The sequence below is a fragment of the Phacochoerus africanus genome, chromosome 11, assembly GCF_016906955.1.
Source record: "Phacochoerus africanus isolate WHEZ1 chromosome 11, ROS_Pafr_v1, whole genome shotgun sequence".
NCBI lineage: Eukaryota > Metazoa > Chordata > Mammalia > Artiodactyla > Suidae > Phacochoerus > Phacochoerus africanus.
Window position 1 is genome coordinate 129,700,021 of NC_062554.1, and position 24,880 is coordinate 129,724,900.

The following is a 24,880-nucleotide window of genomic DNA, read 5'->3' on the forward strand; positions in this document are numbered from 1 at the left end:
CGAGGCCAGGGATGGAACTTGCACCCTCATGGATACTAGTTGGATTCGTTACCAATGAGCCATGACCGGAACTCCTAGAGCGATGGAAATTTTTATATACACCTAGTGGAAGTACAGCCACTTTAGAGAGCAATTTTACAATACGGAGTTAAGATGAGGATGTCACTGCACAATCACTGGCACAGTTCCACCCCTGGAAACATGTAAAGAATCTTCACAAATGTGAACAGGAAGACATACAAGGAGGATTCATTAGTAATTACTGGATTAGCAGCAATAAACTGTTGTTTATTAAACTACAGTAATAAATAAACTATAAGTAGTTTAAACTGTAGTTTACTGTAAACTATTGTTTACAGTTTTTGTAAACAATATAAATGTATACCAGCAGAATAAAGGATTAATAAATTATGCCTTGTATTTGGAATGCTGTACAGTACTGAAAAGTGAATGAACCAGTATTGGAGGTATACACATGGGTAAATCTTAAATTACAATTTCTTTTTTTTTTTGCCTTTTATGGCGGCTGCACCTGTGGCATATGGAAGTTCCCAGGCTAGGGGTCACATTGGAGCTGCAGCTGCCAGCCACAACCATGGCCACAGCAACGTGGAACCTGAGTGGCATCGATGACCTACACCACAGCGCACAGCAATGCTGGAGCAAGGCCGGGGATCAAATCCACATCCTCATGGATACTAGCCAAATTCATTACCCCTGAGCCGCAACAGGAACTCCCTTAAATTACAACATTAAGATTAAAAAGCAAGTTGCAGGAAGATACAGAGTACCCCACTTATACATAGTTTTAAAATATGTTACATGAAACATTACATAATGTTTGGTACACTTACATCCATTGAAATATTTAAGAGCATATGTGGAAATGAAAAGGAGGAAATTCAGGAGAGTCGTCACATCTGGGGAGATGAAGGAGTTGTGCGTGAAGTGCCAAGAGGTTTCAGCTATGTTAGTTTTTGGTGGCGCCCATGGCATGCAGGAGTTCTAGGCCAGGGATGGAACCTGCACCACAGCAGTGACAACGCTGAATCCTTAATCACTAAGCCACCAGGGAATTCCTCGGCTACTTTTTTTTCTTTAGAGCTGCACTGGCAGCATATGGACGTTCCCAGGCTAGAGGTTGAATCAGGCTAAAGCCGCTGGCCTACACCACAGCCAGTGTAACTTGGGACCTAAGCCACGTCTGCAACCTACACCACAGCTCACCACAACATCGGATCCTTAACCCACTGAGCGAGGCCAGGGATCAAACCTGCATCCTCATGGATACTACTCAGATTCCTTTCCACTGAGCCATGACAGGAAGTCCCCTCAGCTACTTTTTAATACTTTATTTTTTAAACTGAGTGTTGTGATAAATGACTAAATGAAAGAGTGAATGAATCTTAACTACAAATGTCATTGAAGTCCACCTGGTATAGAGATATAACAGTATATCTGGAGAGATTATTTAAATTGAAACTTAAAAAACCACAAGTGCTATCCTCTGGTTATGGCATTAACTTCTCCCCCCAATCCCAGAATACTGAAGTATGATTGACAAATAAAAACTGTATGTATTAGGAGTTCCCTTGTGGCCTAGTGGTTAAGGACTCAGCATTGTCACTGCTGTGGGTCAGGTTTGATCCCTGGCCTGAGAACTTCCCCATTCCACAGGCAGGGCCAAAGCAAAACAAACAAACAAACAAAACCCGTGTATATATATTAAGGTGTACATGTTTTGATATATATAAAGATTTTGAAATGATTATCACTAGTTAATTAACATATCCTATCCCTCTCCCAACTTAGTTATCACTGCCTGTATGTGTGGTGAGAACACGTATCTTAGCAAATTTCAGGTACATATTTTTATTAATCATAGTCATTATGCTGCACTTCAGATCTCAGAACTTATTCATCTCATAACTGAAAGTTTGGACTCCTTGACCAATTAATTATGGTATTAATTTCCAACTCCTCCTGCCCTCTCAAAACTAGTCTTCTCCAGATGGCTAATATTTCTGCTTCTGTCCGTTCTGGATTTTTCTTTTGTCATAATCCTGACTCTGCCTTGTAGCTGATCCAGTCTGGACATTCCAGACCAGACACCTGAAATGGTCATGCCCCTGCTGAGGGATTTGAAAAACAAATTTCTGGTAATTCTAAGTTGCTTTGTTATTGCTCAAAATTCATACTTCTGAATATTATCTGCTGTCACATTTCTGTAGCTCTAATCATCTCTATTTCTAGCTGTAGAGCCCTTCATTCCTTAATGAGGTTTTCCATACCTCTATCCCACTCTGAAAAGTGCCTCCACTAGCGACTTACTCCTCTGGAGGAGAGCCATGCTCGGACTTCACGTCCCTGCACCTGTCCATGCTCCTCTCTCCTCCATCATCAGCCATGGCACCTCCAACAGAAGAGAGGAGCAGTGTTACCCACTTTAGTTTTCAGCAGGAAGAACAACTTCCATGGATCAAGAAGAAATACAGGAGTTTCCGCTGTGGTGCGGTAAGTCAAGAATCCAGATTCTTTGCTGTCTCCCACTTAACAGAAAATAGATATCCATAGGGAGTTCCCATAGTGGAGCGGCAGAAACGAATCCGACTAGTATCCATGAGGATGCAGGTTCAATCCCTGGCCTCACTCAGTGGGTTCAGGATCCGGCGTTGCCATGAGCTGTGGTGTAGGTTGCAGATGTGGCTCGGATCCCATGTTGCTGTGGCTGTGGAGTAGGCCAGCAGCTACAGCTCCAATTCAACCCCTAGTCTGGGAACTTCCATATGCCACAAATGCAGCCCTAAAAAGGGAAGGAAAGGAAAGGAAAGGAAGGAAAGAAGGAAGGAAGGAAGGAAGGAAGGAAGGAAGGAAGGAAGGAAGGAAAGAAGGAAGGAAGGAAAGAAGGAAGGAAGGAAGGAAAGAAGGAAGGAAGGAAGGAAAGAAGGAAGGAAGGAAATAGATATCCATAAATCATTAATCCCTTTACAGGGCCCACCAAATGGTGAGACCACACAACTACATTCCTGATCCTTGCTGCCATGAAAGGGAAATAATTTACTGGCCAAGCTCAAACCTCAAAAATTGGTGGAGGAGAAAAAGTAGGTGAGGAAAACAGAGAAGCAGAGACCTAAAGAATTCTACTGTGCTTCAGATTAACCTCTGGGAGCAGGAAAAGAAGTATCTGGATTTAGCAACCCACTTCCCTGGTGGTAAAGTTCACCTGGCTGTCGGATGAACACATGGGGCATCTCAGTGGGAACTGCAGAAGTGTTTAAGGATAATTCTCAAAAAAAAAAAAAGTAAAATCATACAAAATAATTTCATTTAACTCATTAAAAAGAGAACCAGAGAGATATTACAATCTGTTCAAGGAGAATCTGAAAAAGCAGACATTTTAGAGCACAGGAATACTGAACTTACAAGTGGATACAAACTGGCTTTTCTACAGAGGAGAGTTCTCCCTCCTTTGGATAAAATTCGTTCACATATTCATAGACAATAATCATTTGTATTATCATCAGTTCTCCACAAATAATTTTCTACGAAATGCTAAAATAGTCTAATCCAAGATAAAGGTGAATATCTTTTAGGATCAGTTCCATTGAAAGGATATTCATTAATCTCTGTTGCTTATTTCAAAGTACTACAGGAGTTCCTGTCATGAATCAGTGGTTAATGAATCTGACTAGTATTCATGAGGACACAGGTTCAATCCCTGGCCTTGCTCAGTGGGTTAAGGATCCGGTGTTGCCGTGAACTGTGGTGTAGGTCGCAGACACGGCTCGGATCTGGCGTTGCTCTGGCTGTGGTGTAGGCCGGGGCAGCTGCAGCTCCAATTTGACCCCTAGCCTGGGAACTTCCATATGCTGCGGGAGTGGCCCTAAAAGACAAAACAAAACAAAAAAGCAAAAAAACAAAAAAACCAATAACAAAGTGCTACATTTCTCCTTACAAATCACAAACCAGAGGTTATAGTATAGGTGTATTAGAGGTGTACCGAATGTTCTGATCTTTCCCAGGTCTCTATTTCTGGTCCAGCAATAACCATTCATTAAAAAAAAATGTTATCTACAATCTATTGTGTAATTATTATAGTACTAGGTAGGGTAAAATTTGAAAATAATAGTTTATGGTACTTGCTCACAATGTACTTACAATCTCATTATGCATAGAAGACATTCAAGAAACCACTGGTCAACAAATTTAATGAAAAAACTGCAGGTACAATTGGAAATGAGGCAGTATAAAATGGAAATACATTGGATCATCACTTGTCATGGATTATGTATTTGTGAATTTTCCTACTCTCTAAAATATATCTGTACCTCCAAAATCAGTATTTGCAGTGCTTTTGCAGCCATTCATGGACATGGGCAAAGTGGTGAAAAATCTGGTGGCATGTTCCCATCTGAGGTCTAAGGAAGCAAAGTTCAGTCTCCTTGTTTCAGCTCTCGCCATAAACAAGAGTCCTCTTCACAGTCTGTTTAGTGCCACACTTTTCAAATTTTTGTCCTTTTTTTCTTAGTGATTTTTCTGTTGAAAGCAACCCCCAAAGGTAGTGCTGAAATGCACTACTGTACCTAGAGTCTACCATGTGCCCGATGGAGAAAACACATGTGCTATATATATGCTTCACTAAGGCATGAATTACAGGGGTCATGAATTCAATGTTACTGAATCAAAAATTTATAGCAAATAAAGTGTCTCTAGGAGTTCCCATTGTGGCTCAGCAGAAATGAACCTGACTAGTATCTGTGAGGATGCAGGTTCGCTCCGTGACCTCACTTAGTGGGTTAAGGATCCAGCCTTGCAGTGAGGTGGGGTGTAGGTCCCAGATGTGGCTTGGATCCTGAGGTGCTGTGGCAAAGGCTGGAAGCTGCAGCTCCGATTCAACTCCTATCCCAGGAACTTCCCTATGCTGCACATACGGACCTAAAAAGCAAAAAAAAAAAAAAAAAAGTGCATTTAAACAAAAACACAGATAAAACAAGGTGATGATGTAGCGACTAAAATGTTGTGACTAGAGGCTCAGGGGAACCTAACTGCATTTTTCCTTTAGGAGAAATGGTTCAGCAGTTGTTAATTCAGTATCAGTGGTAACTTTATAGAATACAACTACCAGAAATAACGGAAATCAACTGTGCTTCTACTGACCGGCCTCTCCCCACTACACAGCAGCCGCAGCCCCTCCTCACACAGCGCCACACTTCCATCTGTCCCCGCTGCAGGCATCCGGTTCCCAGGCCTCGGGATCAGCTTCAACCTCTACAGCTGAAAGAAAACACATGTGCTATATATGCTTCACTCAGGCATATTTCCTTTACACAAGAGGAAAAAAAAAAAAAGTGTTCCCAAGAAATTGCTCCACTGCTCTCCCAAAGAGCCTATATGAGTGGTCAGCAGGCTTTCCAGAATACTTTTTCCCCTAGTCTCTTTCCATTTTCCTCCGTTTTCTCTTTCTCCCCCTCCCCGCACCTCCGTGTGTGTGTGTGTGTGTGTGTGTGTGTGTGTGTGTGTGTGTGTGTGTCTCGGGAGTGTTCTCCTCTTTCTTTTCCAAGAATCTAGAGTCCTGTAATAAATTTGATAGAGATGGACACACACGACATACACGTACATTTAACAGTGAACTCTGCAGATGTGTTCATGCAAAAGTACCTGAAAAAATTCCTTGGCACCACTGTTCTATGGGAACCCAGAGAAGAGCAAGTCCCTGCCTTGGGCATTCGCCTTTGGAAACTCTGAAGGACATTTTACGTCTTTTTTTTTTTCTTCTTTTTCTTTTTAGGACTACACATGCGGCACATGGAAGTTCCCAGGCTAAGGGTCAAATCGGAGGTGCAGCTGCGGGCTGGGATCTGAGCCACAACTGCGCAGTGCTGGATCCTCAACCCACTGAGGGAGGCCAGGGATGGAACACGCACCCTCATGCTCAACGATACTACTCGGGTTCCTAACCCGCTCAGCCACAGCGGGAACTCCCCAGCCCCTTTTCATCAGTAACTGTGCTGTACTCTCCCACAAGCCTTAACAAAGCTGCTCAGCTCTTAATTTATTTCCCCTGTTTCTTTAAGACGTAAGTCGGGTATTGTGCCCTATGCCAAAATGGCTGCCCTTGCGTCACATCTTCTGCGCATGCTTTTTGAACGCAATTCGTCGTAGAGGCAATTGAGGCACTTTCGCAGCGCAAGATGGGGACTTGGCCGCGGATGAGACTGAACCTCCCAGCATGCTTTGCAGCGCGGCCGGGAGGCCCGACGTCTAGTGATGGGGAACCCCTGGTGCTTTACGCCGCCAAATCGGCTGTAGAGGTTGGAGCTGATCCCGAGGCCTGGGAATCGGACGCCTGCAGAGGGGAAAGATGGAAGCGTGGCGCTGTGTGAGGAGGGGCTACGGCCGCTGTGTAGTGGGGAGAGGCCGGTCAGTAGGGTGGGGTGGCGGGAGGGAGGAGGGAGGGGCGGGGGAGGGCGACCCGGGTTAACCCGGGGCGGGGCGGGCTGGGGGTGTAGGGGGAGGAAGAGGAAGAGGGTCCGGGCAGTGGTGCGCTTGGGACCGATCTCCGGAGACTAAGGGATAGGTAACCTCGGCACAGCTGGAGGGACGTTCGGCTGACGGGGTCCGGGCCCCGGGCGCGGAGCGCATCGGCCGCGGGCCCGCCCGGCTCGTGCCTTGCGGACCAGGTTGGCCACGGAGTCCCGGCCCACTGTCCCCAGCGCAACCTCCGGGCCAGCCTGAGCCTCCCGGTCCCGGGCTTCCTCGCCCAATCCCGAAGCCCCTCTGGGAACTGCGGGTCGGCTGGGAGGCCGCCTTTGCAGTAGGTCCGGGGGTCGCCTGACCCCGAGGGAGGCGGGCGGCGCGGTGCACACTAGGCAGGGGGTTGTTTGTTGGCGTGTTGGTGCCTCTCAAACTTTTGTCACTGGTATGTCACCCTTTACGATTGTTAGCGAATTCTCGTTCCACACCTGAATTACTTACTGGGTGTTTTTCATGAAATGGACTCACTTTAAAACTCACTTAATTTTTTAAAAAGTTTAGACCTTTTCTAATTTTAAAAATTTTAATTAAAATTTTTTAATTCATTTAATTTTGTTAAAAAGGCACTTTAATTGGTGACGCCCACAATTAGCGTCGTCCTACGCAGTATCCGAGAGATCTTGGGTTTGATGTATTGATTTTTTTTCCTAATACACTTTAAGAGAAATACTTAGATATTTAAAATGTTCAGAGTTTAATTGTGTACCGTGTGAAATCGACTGGTGTACCACACATGGGAAGCACAGCACTGTATTAGTTTTTACTTGAGTTATGGGGATCTGATTTTAACTGCTGTAGTCCTAGAACTTGACTAGGACGGCAGTGTTTCCTGAGTACCAGCTGTGTGCCAGGCACTGTGCTAGGCACTTGGGAAGAGATCCAGATTAAAATAAATCAGAATGCTCTGGCCTTGAAGGAGCTCATTTTAAGAGAAAAAGATATCTGTATAAGTAACTGCAGATATGGAGAGTAAGTTTTGCAATAAAGTGTCGCATTTCAATGTGGTAACTTCTTGGGATAGACCATGTATGGAGCAAGTGCCCACCACTCCATGGCTTTCAGAGTTGTCACAAAGCAGGATAGACTGCCCATGCCATGCCTTTAAAGATTTACAGTCAAGTTGAGTCAGAGAACAGGTTAAGAATGCATAAATTGTAAATATGTAATTAAAATTTTTAATGCTATTAAAAGGAAAATAACATATAAGTCAAATAACAGTGAACACAATTTAAGCAAAATTCCTTTGGGGATAAAATGGACATTATTCACACTCTCTTGAGAATATACCTTTAAGGAATTTTGGCGGAAAGGATGGAAGTTTTTCTCAGAATCCTAGCATTTTACCAGAATAGTGTAGTGGAAAGAATAAGGTGCTTGAATTGCATTGTTTCTTTCCTTTTTTTTTCTTTTTACCACTGCACCCTTGGCATATGGAAGTTCCTAGGCTAGAGTTGAGGCCTACGCCACAGTCACAGCAATGCCAGATCTGAGCGGCACCTGTGACCTACACTGCAACTTGGGACGACATGGGATCCTTAACCCACTGAGTGAGGCCAGGGATTGAACCCGCATCATCATGGACACTGTGTTGAGTTCTTAACCTGCTGAGCCACAATGGGAACTCCTACATTGTTTCTCAAGAGAGCCCAAAAGCAATATATCTATTCAAAATAATAACACTAATTTAGAGCCATTTTTCATGCTATAACCTACCATATAACTTAATTGGTATCAGATAATTGGTGGTGCTGGGTTTGGAGGGTTTGTGAATTTCTAGTAAGTAATCCTCTTTCATTTTCCTCAAGGAGAAGCCTGTTTTAAAGTTTTTTTTAAAAAAAGGATGGAAAAACAGATTATCTGCCTAGTGATTAGCAAGAGAGGTAGTTTTGTGGAGTAGTGATAGGCTTTGGTTTTCTTAACTATAAAAATGTTGGGACAATATAACCTTGGTATTAAAAAAAAAACCTGTTCAGAAACATGTTTTTACTCCAGACCCAGGTTGGAGGAGAGATTCATTTTAATTGTAGGCAGCGTATATGTTCTCTCTTTGACTTAAGTGGTGTGTTTGCTGCGGATTTTATTTGTCTGTTGAGTTTTATTAGATGTTAGAAAGCTCCTCTGAATTCATTTTGGTGACTGATTCATCTCAGTCGAATCGGGTGGACTTTTCAAAGTGTGTGTGGTGTTTCAGGAGGCTGGTGGATTCTGTTAGGTGTTCAGAATAGGGCTCATAGCTGTTAGGGAGTGTATTCAGATGTTGCTACTAGTAAAGTAATAGCTGCTTCCCCTCCCCCCCCCCCCCCCCGCCCCCACACTCCCATTCTTCATAGATTTAGAAGTCAAATTTTAAACATTAGTCATTACCTTCCCTTGAGGAAACAAAGTTAGGTTTTTATGTGCTCTAGCTGAACAAAAAGTGGTGCCTCAAGGAGTGTATTTATTTCTTTTAGATACCCCATGTTACCCCATCACCAGAAGAGTCTGGGCAGAGACTGGACCACACCGTGGGAGAATCTGCAGAGGTGTTGCTGGAACAGACATATTTCTAGTTGTATGAGGTGGCCTGGACATTATTCTCGTGCTCCTTACCCGTACTTCAGTAGTAGGCATTTTTCGCTAAATTGGAGACCACCTTGTTTGTTTGAGTCTAGAACTCAGTTTCAGTCCTGGAACTGGAGACCTGACAACCTGAGCCAGACGTCTTTGATTCATCTCTCTAGTTACATCATGAACTCTGAGGGAGATGAGCCTTCATCAAAACGGAGAAAACACCAAGGTAAAGGTGACATTTATCTTGGTGCAAAAGTAGACATAAGCCATAGACCCACTGAAACTTTCTAATTTAATCCTTAAGAAAACCTCCTGCAGGTTTTAGAGGTATTTAGGGTTTATTTTTTGCCAGTAGTTGTTTTGGGGTTTTTTTCCCCTTCTGTTAGGAAAAAGGAAATTAGTTTTAAAAATTGTCTTTTTTTTTTTTTTTAATCTTCGATTAACTGTGTATTTCTGGCAGTAGAAATAGAAGCGACTTTACATATAGACCAAGGTTGGAAGACAACAGAGGGCTCGATTAAACATTAAGTTTAAAAATAGTTTTCAGATTCAGTGTTTTTGAAACAAACATTCTTAAACTTCTTAGAAATTGGTAGATGTATTCTTGAGAGTCCACAGATCTATTTTAAAAATGAAATACCATGTTTTATTTTTAAGGCTAACTTTATTATTTAAGACAAAAGGACTTCAGTCATAACTGAAAGTTTTTCTTACAGAATCAGATTTTAGCTTATTAAATCTGTATTCCTCATACTGGGGTGTGTAGACAGAATCTCAAGAGTCTGTGGGACGTCTTATCTTTTAACGGTATCTTTTTTGACTTTGAGAAAGTCTTCTCTAGATGTCTTGATTATTTCTGTATTTCTCATATTCTTTTTACTCTAAACAATTCATTAGGCTTTCTGTGCTCTCTGCCCTTCCCCACATTCCCAACATTCCCAACATACGAGTTGTCTCAGTAAATTTGGAATTGCCTTTCTTCCTGAGCTGTGGTTTTTTAGTGACGATCATTCCTCTGAAGATATTTGAAAATAGACTGTGTGGGGAGTTGATGTAAGCTTGTCAGAGACATTCAGAGTGAGTCCCACTTGCAAGTCTGAGCTAGAGTATTTAGTAATCTTTGAAATAGAACTTCTGCTACACATTTAAGTAGAAATTCTAAGTACTCGAAAGTGGAAATCTGTTTGCATGGCGCTTAACCACTGCATGTGTTTATAAACAAATACTTGTTTGAACAACCGGAAGGTGTATTTAGAGATGTTAAAATTAGGTTCCTAAGAACAATCCCCAATCTGTACATATAGGACTGTGTGATGACTTGAGATAGCTTCTCACATTTCCATTGTTTTCAAGTCGCTCCTTCTCTGTTTAGCCTTTGTAAATCTGGCGTGCTCTAAGGTGGAGCTGTAGCACAGTGACACAAGCATGGGCTTAGGAACCTCTCCCTGCTCTCCTTCTGCTCCACCCCCAATTGGGGGAGCTTGGACGGGTTACAGAACCTCTCTGCTCCTTGGCTTCCTAGTGTAGACTAAAGCCTACTTTGAAAGCCTGTGGAGGATGAAGTGAGACTTGTCCAAGTGCCTAGCACACGGTTGGCTTCATAGTAGGTACTCAGAAATCACGGTGGTGTTGGTTTCCCTTTAATGGATGGGGAATTGCGTGTATAGACTGATGATCTCTGATTGCAACCTGACTCTTTATATGTCCGTTCTTCCTAGGTGTTGTGAATAAGGAAAATGCTCTTCGTTAAGCCATGTTTGTGACTTCCGCTATTTCACTAATACTACTTTTCAATCAAGAAAACAGCATTGCTAACTTGCCTGTCACTTTAAAGTGGTATTTGGAGGATGTGTGTGACACAATTGTGACTTTTTGATTAGGCACCCTAAAAACCTGATCAGGCCTGTTGCTTACTTTCTTTGAGTCATCTGTCTTCTCTGCTGTGATCACCTTGTTCCTCCTGGCATGGAAGGTATATAAGCTTTTGTAGTGTGAATCTGTGTTGTGAAGTATGTGAAGGCCAGCGATGCCCCACTCTCTGAGTGGTTTTCAGATCGTCTTCCATGGAACCCTCGCATTCAAACACATTTTTGTATGTTTATGAAAAGCAAATGTCAGGATAAAATGTGTTTAACCTGTCCTCTTAGCTCCAGTCTCAACATTCCAGGGACTGATACGCATGACATTGAAAAGTAACGCCCAAGGGTTATCCAGGCTGTCAAGTCTGAAGGCCGCTGTGTAGATCATCTGATGGTCTTGGTTATTTAAAAAATGGAATTGCAAAACGAGTTGGCCAACCACCTCTTAGTTGCCAGGACTGCACAGATCTTAATGCTCGTGTATGCTTTTACATATACATATTTTACAAGAAAACAGGAACGACTGTTTTAGACTTTCATTTTTCACATTTTAATGTGGGGTACCACCAGGGTAGTGCTCTATGTTTGTGATGATGCTTACATTTTGTCTGCATGGCCAGAGCCCTTTCCATCTCGTATACATGATTTGTGGCTAAGACCATAGACAGTCCCCCGTTCATGAATGAATTGTGTTCTCAGTAATCACTTCTGGAGAATCACTTGTTTTCCCCATAGAAGCTATTTTATCAATCTCAGCCTAGCTCTGTAGTTAGTATAATTAGCTTTAGTTTCGGCCTTTAGCGGTAAGATTTTCCCTGCTTCTTGAAGGATAGGGAAGGGGACAATTTCTTTTCATTTCCTGGGCAAAGGATAAGCTCTATGCTAAATTATGTATAAGCTTTTGTAGTGTGAACTTACGTTGTAAATTATGTAATAATTGAAGGCTTTTGTTTAGTTTGGTTTCTTTCCTTCCACCATTTTTCTTTACTTTTCTCCTCAGTCTCCTAGTACCTTCATGGTATCATAACTCTCTGTTCCACCCAGGAACATAACTGTTTTTTTTGTTTGTTTGTTTTTTTGGTCTTTTTCCAGGGCCACACCTGCGGCATATGGAGGTTCCCAGGCTAGGGGTCCAATTGGAGCTGTAGCTGCCGGTGTACACCAGAGCTACAGCAACGCCAGATCCGAGCCGCAACTGCAACCTACACCACAGCTCGCGGCAGCTCCAGATCCTTAACCCACTGAGCAAGGCCAGGGATTGAACCCGCAACCTCATGGTTCCTAGTCGGATTCATTAACCACTGGGCCACGATGGGAACTCCCCCATCCCCCCCCTTTTTTTTTAATGAAAAATTATCCTGAGTTCCTGTTGTGGCTCAGCTGTAACAAACCTGACTAGTATCCATGAGGATTCAAGTTTGATCCCTGATTTCGCTCATTGGGTTAAGGATCCAGCATGGTGTAGGTCACAGACGTGGCTTGGATTCTGCATTGCTGTGGCTGTGGTGTAGGCCAGCAGCTGTAGCTCTGATTCTACCCCTAGCCTGGGAACTTCCATATGCCACAGATGTAGCCCTGCAAAGCCAAAAAAAAAAAAAAAAAAGCTATCTATCTTCTGGTTAAAATTTCTGTTCCCTCAGTGTAGCAGATATCAGCATTTAGATTTTGAGGAGAGCGATCTGATTAAAGTCCTTTACCAGAGCATATTTTTTTATTTCTTACTTCATTGGCTTTTTTTTTTTTTTTTGGCTGTGGCATGCATAAGTTCCCAGGCCAGGGATCAAACTCACACCTCAGCAGTGACCTGAGTCACAGTAGTGACAACGGTGGATCCTTAACCTGCTGAGCCAACAGGGAATTTTTATAGTGTGTTGATAATTCTTTTTTTCCTCCTAGTTTTATGGAGATAAAATAGATATACTAGCACTGTGTAAATTCAAGACGTACAGCATAGTGATTTGAGTTATGAAATGGTTACCAGAGTAAGGTTAGTGTACATCCATCATCTCACATAGATACAGAATTAAATAGGAAAAAAAAATTTTTTTTTCTTTGTGATGAGAACTCAGGATTTACTCTTGACAGCTTTCATATAGAACATACAGAAATGTTAATTTATCATGTTGTGTACTGTATCTCTAATATTTATTTATCTATAACTGGAAGTTTGTACCCTTTGACTGCCTCATCCAGTCAAATCATCCCTGCTAGAGTGTATTGATATTCTGATTGTAAATATATTGTCACCATAGGAGATTTAGAAAAATCTTTGATAGTCCTTCCATCCAGAGATAATTACTCTTTAAAAATACTGGTGTATTTCCTTTTAGTCTCCCCCACCCCCCATGTATAGGACAGTTTTCCTCAATTTTTAATTGGTGGCATTTTAAGCATTGCAATCCAGTGAAGTGAAAACCTTCTTGCAAGAAAAGGGAGCTATTGTAGGGCTGAAATTTTTCATATAATCTAATCACGTTTGAAAGTCCATCTCCAAAGCTATTTGTTTTCTCAAGTTTATCTCATTTCTTGTTTTCCCCTCCTTTTGAGCTCACAGATTCTCTAAAAGTTCCACATTTTTCCTTCATGGCTTCCATGCAGTAACAGTATCCTCTCTAATGGTAGAGTGAGAAAGACCATATCAAAGGGGGGTGTATGTGTGTGTATATATATACACACGTGTATATGGTGGTGTGTGTGTGTATATACAGCGACATATGTAAATTTTTTCTTGGTGGTCATTTCTAAGTCAAAGACTGTCTATATAAATCTCATGCTATGTGATTCTCTTTTCATCACTTTTTCAGGATACATGGTGTCTTTGCAGAATATAAACTATCACACATTCCTGGTTGCTGCATGCTGGGTTTGTCAAGCAGGCCTTTTCATTTACTAGCATTCTGTAACTATGTTATATTAAACTTTTGCTTTGGTGTGCATTGAAAATATTTCTTTTGTTCATTTGGTTTGCATTCTTCCAGTAAACAACTGCTTCCATATATTGTCATTATATACACTTCATTCATGTCTAAACCAGAATTCTTTAGATGAGTTATTTCTGGAACTTAGTTAATCATTTGATGATCTTATCATATTAATAGGTTATAGAATATGTGAAATCATCTTCTTGAAAGGCCAGCTGTGATACGCAAATATATTACCATGGTTATGGAGTTGCTGAGCATGTCTGTGGCATAGCCACTTTGTAACCACAAGGAAGTGAGAAACTATGACTCCTCTATAGTCTTAGTTTTATTAACACACACTCCCAGCCTCCTAAATGGCTTGCTAGATCCTTTTAAGCCTGATTTATACCACAACCACTGTATCATTTTACTGCCTTTGTAATCAGTTTGATGACAACTTCTAGGTATTAAGTGCTATGTTGAGAAACATTCCATTCCTTGCCTATGGGAATTTTTAAAAGGCAAGAAAATATATACAGGAAGACAAATAGTCTGGTTTTTATTAAGTCCTTATATTTTGTCTAATATATTTTAACAGGCACAATAAAACGGCATTGGGAATATATGTGTAATCATAATAAAGAAAAAACGAAGATCCTAGGAGAAAAAAATGGTGATCCTGTGTGTGACAACAGTGAAAACAAGTTTGACTTTTCAGTGATGTCCTATAATATACTTTCACAAGATTTATTGGAAGACAATTCACACCTTTATAGACACTGCCGGCAGCCAGTATTACACTGGAGTTTTAGGTTTCCCAATATTCTGAAAGAAATTGAACACTTTGATGCAGATGTAAGTGCAAAACAACCATCCCAGTTCTTCACATAAGGAAAGTTGGATTCATTCCCGAGCTAAATGGTCCTAGCCCTTTTGTTTGTGGGATAAGAAGGGAGATGTGAAATAGAGTGATGGCACAGTTTTTAACAAGGTATCATGACTTTTTTTTTTTTTTGCCTTTTAGGGCTGCACTCTCAACACATGGAGGTTCCCAGGCTAGGGGTCGAATTGGAGCTACAGCTGCCTGGCGTACACCACCGCCACCGCAACATCAGATCTGAGCCACGTCTGAGACCTACACCACGGTTCATGGCAACGCCAGATCCTTAACCCACTAAGTGAGGCCAGGGATTGAACCTGCGACCTCTTGGTTCCTAGTCGGATTTGTTTCTCCTGTGCCATGACGGGAATGTCCAAGGTATCATGACTTTGAAGGGATAACTTGCTAATGGTTGTTGATGTAGTAATTATATAATTTCTCCCAAAAAACTCCAAAAAGTTTTAATCAATCAAGTTTTGAGACAGGAACTGGCACCATATTAAGTATTCAATAAATAGTTCCTTTGATTCAGAATTTAAATAATTCGTGGAAAAATTAATCCAGATGATGGGATTATCGGAAATTATCTTTTAAGAAAGGATTTAGTACTAATGAACATGTAAATTCAGGAAAAATATTCCTGACATGTAAATTATGAATATTTCCTTTTTGAAATACCAGTTTTGGGTAGTGAGAGGGCTTTATGTAATTAAAGGCCAGGGATTTGGAGATCGATCATATTTGGAGACATTAATTTGATCGACCTATACATTATAAGACAAAAATTGTCTTTTATTTCAAATTTAATCAGGTTTTTAGAATCTTAGAAGCCCATTTTTAAAGATGACCAGAAAATTCAAATTTGCATTTCTTTGTTTTAATTCAAGCCATTCTTTTCTTCTAAGGTACTTTGTTTGCAAGAAGTTCAAGAAGATCATTATGGAACAGAAATCAGGCCAAGTTTGGAATCATTGGGTACAATGTAACTTTTATGTTAGCCAGATTTACTTTATGGGTTGTTAAAACATAATTTGCCAAAAAGGTGTGTGGTGTATTTGGACTAAAAATCTTAAGTTTGCAAAAACTTAATACCTGTTTCAAAAGATCAGGAAAAGATGGAGGTATTTCCAATGGAAGCTCGGGTTGATACATAATTTTAATTCAAATGGAAAGGTGTATAAGAATCTCTTAATAGCTGTCTTTTTAGAAGCCCTGCCCACTGCCAGACCCGTAAGATTCTGAGCTCCATGAGATGTAGCCGTTCTGTCTAGTTCATCAGCACCAGTTCATCTACCCTTCCTGATGGATAGAAGTTAAAAACCTGTTTGATGAATGAACACTTCTAGAAACAGGTCCTCTGAGGAATGCTGCCTATTTTGCACTCATTCATTCAGCAAATACTTTTGGTCTACCTCAGACCAAGCACTATTCTAGGCAGTGGGGATAGAGCAGGGAGTGAAACAGACAACCAGTCTCTGTCCTTGTGGAGCGTGTACTCCAGTGGCGCAAGGCTGAGAATAAACCAACTGTGCAGGTGAACAGTGCATTAGAAGAGCAGAGGAAAGGCGAATGGGTCAAGTTTCGGTTTTAAACAGAATGGTCAGAGAAGGTGGCATCTGAGCAAAGACTTGAAGGAAGTGGAGGAACGAGCCCTGGCTTGAGCGTTGCAGGTGGCCACAATAGCAAAAGAAAGTCCCTGAGTTTGGAGCGGCTTAAGGCAGGTGAGGAGACTGCTGCATGCAGAGTGGAGCAGATGGGGAAGAGTTAGAGGCATAAAGGTGAGAAATATGGGGTGGTGAGGGAGGGGGGCAGGTTATTACAAGGCCTTACTGTCTTTTCCATGACTTTACATCCTTAAGATGGAAATGAGACTGTGATAATGAACATTAGCGTGTATGACACTGAAGTCTCCCAGTAAAGAGACCTGTTAGACCCAGTCCCAGACTTTTTTTGTTGCAACAGTTACTAACATCTGATATTTCTAAGGTTTTGTAAAATACGCTTTGGTAAACACTGTCCAAAAAATTAGCAGAATTGTGTTTTGCCATATGTTTAAACTTTTTTTGCATGGCAAAGCACGGTTTTAGTATATATATATTTTAAAATCATCTTCCTGTGAAATTTCTTTCTTTTTTATAGGCTATCACTGTGAATACAAGATGCGGACAGGAAAGAAACCTGATGGCTGTGCCATTTGCTTCAAACATTCCAAATTTTCGCTCTTATCCGTGAACCCAGTGGAATTCTTCCGCCCTAATGTTCCTCTGTTGGACAGAGACAATGTTGGATTAGTGTTACTCTTGCAGCCCAAAAGTCCCAGTGCTGCTTCTCCCGCAATCTGTGTAGCTAACACACATCTGCTGTATAATCCGAGGCGAGGTGATATTAAGCTGACTCAGTTGGCAATGCTTCTGGCAGAGATTTCCAGTGTTGCCCATCAGAAAGATGGCAGCTTCTGCCCCATTGTTATATGTGGTGACTTTAATTCTGTTCCCGGTTCTCCACTCTATAGTTTTATAAAGGAAGGAAAATTGAATTATGAAGGACTTGCCATAGGAAAGGTAAGCGCTTCCTTCCTCATTTTTAGACGGCGGACCTCGTCCGTTCATTGTAAAGTGAGGACAGTCATTGCAGGGCTGTTTGAAAACCAGCACCCTTGCTTGACCAAGCTGCGATGCTTATCCACAGCTGCCAACAAGTAATCCCAGTCATTTGATTGAATTTCATGTTTTCCATCCATTTGTGACAACATTCTGCTTGGAGAAATTGACAGGTGGCAAAGAATTCAGAAAGGGGGAGAAGAAGAGAAATAAGAGCCTTGGTCTACACGAGTGCTTCATAAAGAAGGAGCCACTCACACGGTAGCAGAATAGAATTCTGAATGCTGGATGTGGACAGTACAGTTGACAAAACAGTAATTTACTGTTTACTTAGATCAAGTTTTCCTTTACTCAGGGCTGAATATTTTAATTCTTTAGCTGAGTGTAATCTATCCCATGTTTTTATTTTCGTTGTATTTTGTTCTGCTTACTTGAGATCATTTGATCTTTGGTATGTTAACCAAAATAAGTTCTCTACCACTGAGTTTTAAGTGATAGTTTAAAATTTTATGAGAGTTGATCTCTCTTAGTATTTTATAAAACAGGAACTGTGTTGCAGGTAGCAAAAAAAGGAGCAGCTTTCTTGGTCCCAAGCTATAGATCATTTAGCTGTCCAAATCAGAGAAAAACATACATATGAAAAGAGCACCATTTTCATGTAAATAGTGTTTCTAAATTATATTTCAACGAGATTTTATAGGCACAAATTATCATTTAATATAATTAATAAAGGGTAGTATTTACCATTCTTGGATTCCCTTTTCTTTAAGAAACAATATATAAAACTATTAAAAATCTATTCACCTAAGATACCTGTTGAAATTTTGTTTAGGTATCTGGCCAGGAACAGTCTTCACGGGGACAAAGAATTTTATCTATTCCAATTTGGCCCCCAAACCTAGGTATCTCACAGAACTGTGTGTATGAGGTACAACAGGTACCCAAAGTAGAAAAGACAGGTAAGTGTTTGCAATACATTTGGGCAGTCTTAATGTAGTGTTCCTTTGAAGACAAAAAATTAAATTTAAAATTTTTAAAGGGATAACATCTCAGTGATGAAATATTCACATATAAAAACATATCATTGTTTGTTCAGTCCTTTTTTGTTTGTTTGTTTGTTTGTTTTTTAGGCCATACCTGTGGCATATGGAAGTTCCCAGGCTACGGGTCGAATCAGAGCTGCAGCTGCCCACCTACACTATAGCTCACGGTGATGCCGGGTCCTTAACCCACTGAGCAAGGCCAGGGATCGAACCTACATCCTCGTGGATACTAGTTGGATTCATTTCTGCTGCACCACAGGGGGATCTCCTGCCTAGTCTTTTTTTTTTTTTTTTTTTTAAGAGCTATCAATTTTTTAAAGTTCTGTTTCCAAAATTGTCTTTGCATGAATTACTTGCATGTTACTTTGGAAATGTTTGCATTTTATTTTTGCTAATTCTGGAGACCATCAAAACATAGATTACAGCATGAAACATTTAATGAACGAGGCATCAATCTAAACTAGATGTGTCTTAAATATTGTTCCTAAAATAAAAGGACTACTTACTACTAAGGCAAACTAGAACAAAGTAAGAACAGTGACAGCATTAACCTGTATCTTTCTGTCCTTACAGGCAGTGATCTGACACAGACACAGGTGGACAAAGCAGAGGTCCTAGTAACAGATGAAAAGTGAGTTCTGGAAAACAGTAGTGACCTTTGCTGACTTTAGTTGAATAAAAAAAAAAAATCATTTCTCAAAAATTACTTGGGTAAATTAAGCTGATGATACTTTGTGCTGGTGAAGAAAGCTGCCTCTTAAGTCAAGTAGACCCCAGTTCTCGAAGTGACATTTTGCTACTTTTTTTAGTTGTGTGAGTTTGAGCAAGAAACTTAACATTCCTAAAGTTCAGTTTCTTTATAATTCAGGTTGTTGTGAGGATTAGATGAGACAAAGCATGCAGAACTCAATGTTTGACATAAAATAAGTGCTTAAGCAGTGTTATTTAAAGGAAGCAGCTTGTTTATGGACCGGAACCAGCTAGTAGTACTCTTTGAAATATATTGCTCTTACGTATTTAAACAGAGGTCAAGATCACAGAAAAATACCTTTCAGATTTAAGAGGAGGCTAAATTTCCTTTGACTTCCTGGATCTCGAAAAAATCTATGGGAGAATTGATCCAAAAAAGATAAATGTTTGGAGTTCCATGGTGGCCTAGCAGTTAAGGACTCAGCGCTGTTGCTGCTGTGGCCTGTGGCTCAGGTTCCCTCCCTGACCCGGGAACTTTGGCATGCTGTGGGCAAGGCCAAAAAAAAAAAAAAAAGTAATTAAAAAGATAATTACTCGAGTTCCCGCTGTGGCGAAACAGGATCAGCAGTGTCTTGGGAGCACTGGGACCCAGGTTTGATCCCTGGCGCAGCACAGCAGGTTAAGGATCCGGTGTCGCTGCAGCTGTGGCAACCTTTAAAACAATTCTTGATTAAACCTTTCAAAATACAAACTTCCCTGAGTGAGATTAATAGAAAAGCTACTCTTACTTACAAATACTTCGTTTCTAGTAGTTCTAAAATCTTTCTATAACGAGTTGGGGTATAAAGAAAAAGTACTTTTGAAGTTCCCACTGTGACATAGCAGGTTAAGGATCTGGCGTTGTCTCTCTGGGGGCATGGCTTTGATCCCTGGTTCGGCAGAGTGAGTTAAGGATCCAGTGTTGCTGCAGCTACACCTTATATCGCAGCTGCAGCTTGGATTTGATCCCCGGCCTGGGAACTACCATATGTCGTGGGTGCAGCCGTTTAAAAAAAAAGAAAAGAAAGAAAAGATACTTTTTAGTATCTATATAAATGTAGTGTGTTTATACACATAGCTTATATCTGTAAACTGAAATGTTGGTAGAGAGACAACAGTTTACAGGATACCTGCTGTATGTTTAATAGTATTATAAATTTAAGTCCTTAGACATAAAAATTTCTAAAACTTGGAAGTAGAGCATTTTGAAGCAATTACCTTTGCTTATTGACATAGGAGCTCAAGAGCAGAGCAGCAGCTTTATCTATTTATCCTCAGCACCTAGGATGAGCTACTGCCTGGAACTTAGAACATGTTTAGCAAATGTTGGATGAATTAAAAAATTTTTTTAATTTTGTGTGCTTTTCTTGACATAAAAGATCCTTAAATCCATGCTAGGAAATGATTTTTAAACCTTTTACCCATAATATTATGTGCATTTGTAGTGTGGGGTAAATGCAAACCACTATAGAAGCTGTTTTAAGATGCAGTACAACGTTGTCTGAATCATAGCAAGAACAATTCATGGAAAAATACGGCCCCTCTGACATCAGAAGTCTGTCCGTTCTAAAGAGCATTCCTAAAGGCTATTTTAATTTTCTTTATTAAAAACCATAGAAAGCTAAAAAGTGGTTTTTTTGTTTGTTTGTTTTTTGTTTTGTCTTTTTAGTATTTCTTGGGCTGCTCCCGCGGCATATGGAGGTTCCCAGGCTAGGGGTCCAATCGGAGCTGTAGCCACAGGCCTACGCCAGAGCCACAGCAACGCGGGATCCGAGCCGCGTCTGCAACCTACACCACAGCTCACGGCAACGCCGGATCGTCAACCCACTGAGCAAGGGCAGGGACCGAACCCGCAACCTCATGGTTCCTAGTCGGATTCGTTAACCACTGCGCCACGACGGGAACTCCTAAAAAGTGTTTTTGAATATGTGTTCATTAGTAAATGGAGGCTCTAAAATATGTTATAATTAGTTTTTTAAAAATCACATTAGTATGTTAATGAGCTCCCCCCCCCCATGTATCACAGCTCTGGTAACGGGTTTTGGATATCACTGTCTGGGTAAAGGAATGCAAAGTTGTGATATGGTCTATTTAAATAAGATTGTCTTGGAGTTCCGTCGTGACACGGTGGTTAAAGAATCCAACTAGGAACCATGAGGTTGCGGGTTCGATCCCTGACCTCGATCAGTGGGTTAAGGATCTGGCATTGCCATGAGCTGTGGTGTAGGTCACAGATGCGGCTCGGATCCCGAGTTGCTGTGGCTGTGGCTTAGGCCTGTGGCTACAGCTCCAATTAGACCCCTAGCCTGGGAACCTCCATATGCCAAGGGAGCTGTCCTAGAAAAGGCAAAAAGACAAATAAATAAATAAATAAGATTGTCTTAATGCCTGTTTTTTTCTGAAAATTAAATGCAATATTGCTTTAAATAGGAGGAATTATAAAAACCATGAAAAAAGTTGATGGATGCTGAATATTTTTCTTTTCAATTTAGATTATCTTCAAATTTACAGCACCATTTTAGCTTGTCATCTGTTTATTCACATTACTTTCCTGAGACTGGAATTCCAGAAGTGACCACTTGTCATTCCCGAAGTGCCATCACTGTGGATTATATTTTTTATTCTGCAGAAAAGGAAGGTGTTGCTGGGCAGCAAGGTAAAGGATGCATATAATCTTAAATTCTGCTTGAGAAAACAGTCACTGAAACTTCAAGGCTGAAGTTGAGAAAGTTAGGTAAACATCTAGGTGAAGTTCTAGATTTAGAAATGAAAAATACTTTTAAACTGGTAATCTCCTTGGCAGGTTGGTAATGTCTTTTGAGTAAGTCAGTTTTTCACCTGCGAAAGATGAAGGCAGTGCAACACCTCAAAGCAAGTTATTACCCAAGAAGTATATCCTCAGCTCTATGCTGTAGTCCTAGCTGGCTTCTTGAGTTAACAGTGCAGGTCTCTCATATTGCCTTTTGGCTTTACTTGCCATGAATTTATTGTTTTTTTTTCTTTTTTTTTTTGTGAACCCAACATTATACATTTTTGATGACAGCAACACATTTTTTGGTACAGCAACATTATACAGTTTTGTATTTAAATCTTACTAAAGTATGCTGCCTTCATTGTAGGACCTTGCTTGTACTGCCAACAATGGACAGTTTTGTCATGTTGACCCTGGAATGTTGGTTCTTTCTGGAAAGAGAAGTCTATAATATGTGTGTTTTCAAAATGCAAAGGTGATAGTAACATTTTTTCTTCATATGTGAAAACAAGGTTTTAAATATTAGTCAAAGGATTTAACGTGGAGAGGAAAATTCCATTTAAAGTAACTGAAAGTCAAAAAAAATAATTAGAAAACCCAAATCTTAAATTGGTCAGCTATTTTTTTTGTCTGATTTTCCCTTTTTTTCAGTGCTGTTTCTCTTTCCCCCTTTTTTCTATGTTTGTTTTTTCCTTCCTTCTGAAGGATAACCTTATTAGTAACACTCAGGAGATGGTTTACTCCTCTCCACTGGATCGGCTCTACAAAATAGTTTGATGCATTGAATTTGTTAATAAGCTTCTGGTAGTTGTCATTTTGTAAACATTCACTAGGTGGCGGAAGTGTGCTGTGGACCAGCATCGCCAAAGTTAACGTTAATAAGCACATGCCCTCATTTACTCTACCTCTGTGGGTACTCACTCTCTGGGAGCAAATTATACCGAAGTGTTTTTCAGTCGTCTCAGACTTCCCTCTCTGATGTGGCTGGGTATGTCTGCTCTTGTACAACTACAGAAATGTTGATGAGTGAATTTCTCAGGAAGTTGTCAGTCTCAGATTACTCTTATTCTTACGTATTACATTGATAGTTTCTTGTAAAGATGATTTGCAGAACTTGAAATAGAAAAAAGCCAAACATCAAGACTGCTGTTTGTTTGGGAATCATATTTAGGGTATAACTCAGTAAAATTTTAACCAGATTCTAAAAGTTGTTTCATATTAGACTTCCTGAGGGATCTCAAGTTACCTGTCATCACTGTTTAGAAAAAAAGACTTGTCAATAACCTGTTGACACAGTGTCCCTAAATATGTATGTGCTTCTTTAATGTAGGAGCTGGAGTTGCGCTGGTTGGTGGTTTGAAACTTCTAGCTAGACTGTCACTTCTCACAGAACAAGACTTATGGACTGTTAATGGACTTCCAAATGAAAATAACTCTTCTGATCATCTGCCTTTACTGGCTAAGTTCAGACTTGACCTCTGACTCTTCTTTGATGATGTATATACTTTGCTTTCTCATTTTTATTCTTTTTCAAATGATGTAAAGTTGTTCTTAAGAGTTTGCATGTTATTTATTTTTACGCTGTGGAATTTCTGAAGAGGTTATGTTAAATGCTTGAGACAGCCGAAGAGACAAGTTTACAACAATTTTCTTTTTTAATAATGAAAAAAATATTTTCCTGACAAGTGAGATCTAAATGTTCTTGATTGTAAAAGAATTGTAAATATTCTAAACTCCAGTAAAACTGACAGTGATTTTTAAAAACAGTGCAGCTTCTTCAGTCCTTATAGTAAAGAATTTCATTTCATGTGTTTGGCAAGTTTTATAAGTGGATCCAAAATATCTGAGTTCTTGCAAACCACAGCTCATTTCCCTTCCAGGAGGCCTGAATGAGGATCATGTTTGTTGGGCACATCATGTGTTTGTTGTTCATTCATCTCTGACATCACTGGGTTGTTCACAAGTGACCAGCCGTTTCAGTTTGTGTGTTTGTTTTAGGCCTGCACTCGCAGCATAGGGAGGTTCCCAGGCTAGCGGTCTAATTGGAGCTACAGCCGACGGCCTACACCACAGCCACAGCAATGCCAGATCCAAGCCGTGTCTGCGACTTACGCCACAGCTCAGAGCAATGCCGGATCCTTAACCTACTGAGCGAGGCCAGGGATCGAACCCACATCCTCATGCTTCCTGGTTGGGTTCGTTAACTGCTGAGCCACGAAGGGAACTCCTAGTTTGTTTTTGAGGCGGCTTGATAATGTTTTTTGAAATTGTACAAATTGCTTAATCCATCATATTACTCTCCTGAGCCGTGTAATATGTTTGCATTTTGTTAGGAAAGTACATAGGTCCCTGTAACTAGTAGGATGAGATGCTTTATACAGGCCCATTCTCCGTCCTGCAGCAGACATCACAGGATCCCAAGACGGCAGAGACTGGGGTTAGGCCTGTGTTTCTCCAGTAATCGTTTTCTTTTTTCTATTCAGTTTTAAGAAAAGACCTGAGGGAGGGGGGAGATTTTGTTTTACTGAACCAACCCTGTAGAAATGTATTAGGAAAACTATATTTGGAACAAAGTGGCAGCTATAAGATTATTTTTATTTTGCCTCAAAAATAAGAGGAAGCCAGCAAAACTCTAGAGGGGAGATAGCAACTTGGAGACCTGATGCTTTAACTTTTTTGTTGTGGTTTTGTTTCTAAACGATTCCCTTTTATCACGATGCAGCAGTGTGACATGGTGCTGACATTTTTTATAAAGAGGTAAAGAGCAGGTCAGAAAGATCCTCCCGTTGGCTCTGCATGAGGGTTTGAATCAAAAATTTAAAACATAAGTGAAAATTTCCTCTTTTTTAGACGTTGGGATCAAAGAATTATGTCCATTTCTACTCAGTCGCAATTTTATATGGAATTATACTGATTATACAAGTTTTTACAGTGAATTTTAATAGAATGCCTCATCTTAAATTAGAAAGCAGTAGTTACTTTATAGTCTTAGACTTTCAAAGTTTTTCTACTAATGTATTTACTACAATT

At 40.5% G+C, this 24,880-nt stretch overlaps 1 protein-coding gene and 1 long non-coding RNA gene across 8 annotated transcripts; one reads left to right on the forward strand and one right to left on the reverse strand.

The window, feature by feature from the left end:
* Window positions 1-4,899: 4,899 nt before the first annotated feature.
* Window positions 4,900-5,801, reverse strand: LOC125110817 (uncharacterized). The gene is made up of 3 exons (XR_007130731.1): window positions 5,659-5,801; window positions 5,158-5,274; window positions 4,900-4,935 (listed from the first exon to the last, which is right to left on the reverse strand). It is a non-coding gene; the product is annotated as an uncharacterized LOC125110817 (long non-coding RNA).
* A 361-nt stretch (window positions 5,802-6,162) lies between these two features.
* Window positions 6,163-23,616, forward strand: ANGEL2 (angel homolog 2). Of its 7 annotated transcripts, none has more exons than XM_047752422.1 (9): window positions 6,163-6,379; window positions 8,985-9,310; window positions 14,445-14,701; window positions 15,632-15,701; window positions 16,866-17,287; window positions 18,159-18,285; window positions 18,943-19,000; window positions 21,591-21,754; window positions 23,181-23,616. In XM_047752422.1, the coding sequence occupies exons 1-9, from the start codon at window positions 6,192-6,194 to the stop codon at window positions 23,330-23,332; spliced, it is 1,764 nt and encodes a 587-aa protein (XP_047608378.1). In that variant the 5' UTR covers window positions 6,163-6,191; the 3' UTR covers window positions 23,333-23,616. The 7 variants fall into 7 exon arrangements, with proteins under 7 accessions (XP_047608378.1, XP_047608379.1, XP_047608384.1 ...); XM_047752423.1 differs by having other exon boundaries at window positions 6,226-6,420; XM_047752425.1 differs by lacking the exon at window positions 6,163-6,379 and adding an exon at window positions 6,500-6,680.
* Window positions 23,617-24,880: the final 1,264 nt, after the last annotated feature.

What these genes read in the sequence shown, in the direction of transcription:
- ANGEL2 (XM_047752422.1), top strand. Translation starts at nt 6,192, where the DNA reads ATGGGGACTTGGCCGCGGATGAGACTGAACCTCCCAGCATGCTTTGCA. An exon ending in TTGAACACTTTGATGCAGAT is followed by an intron (nt 14,702 to 15,631) that starts GTAAGTGCAAAA and finishes TTTTCTTCTAAG; the next exon opens with GTACTTTGTTTGCAAGAAGT. An exon ending in ACCCAAAGTAGAAAAGACAG is followed by an intron (nt 18,286 to 18,942) that starts GTAAGTGTTTGC and finishes CTGTCCTTACAG; the next exon opens with GCAGTGATCTGACACAGACA.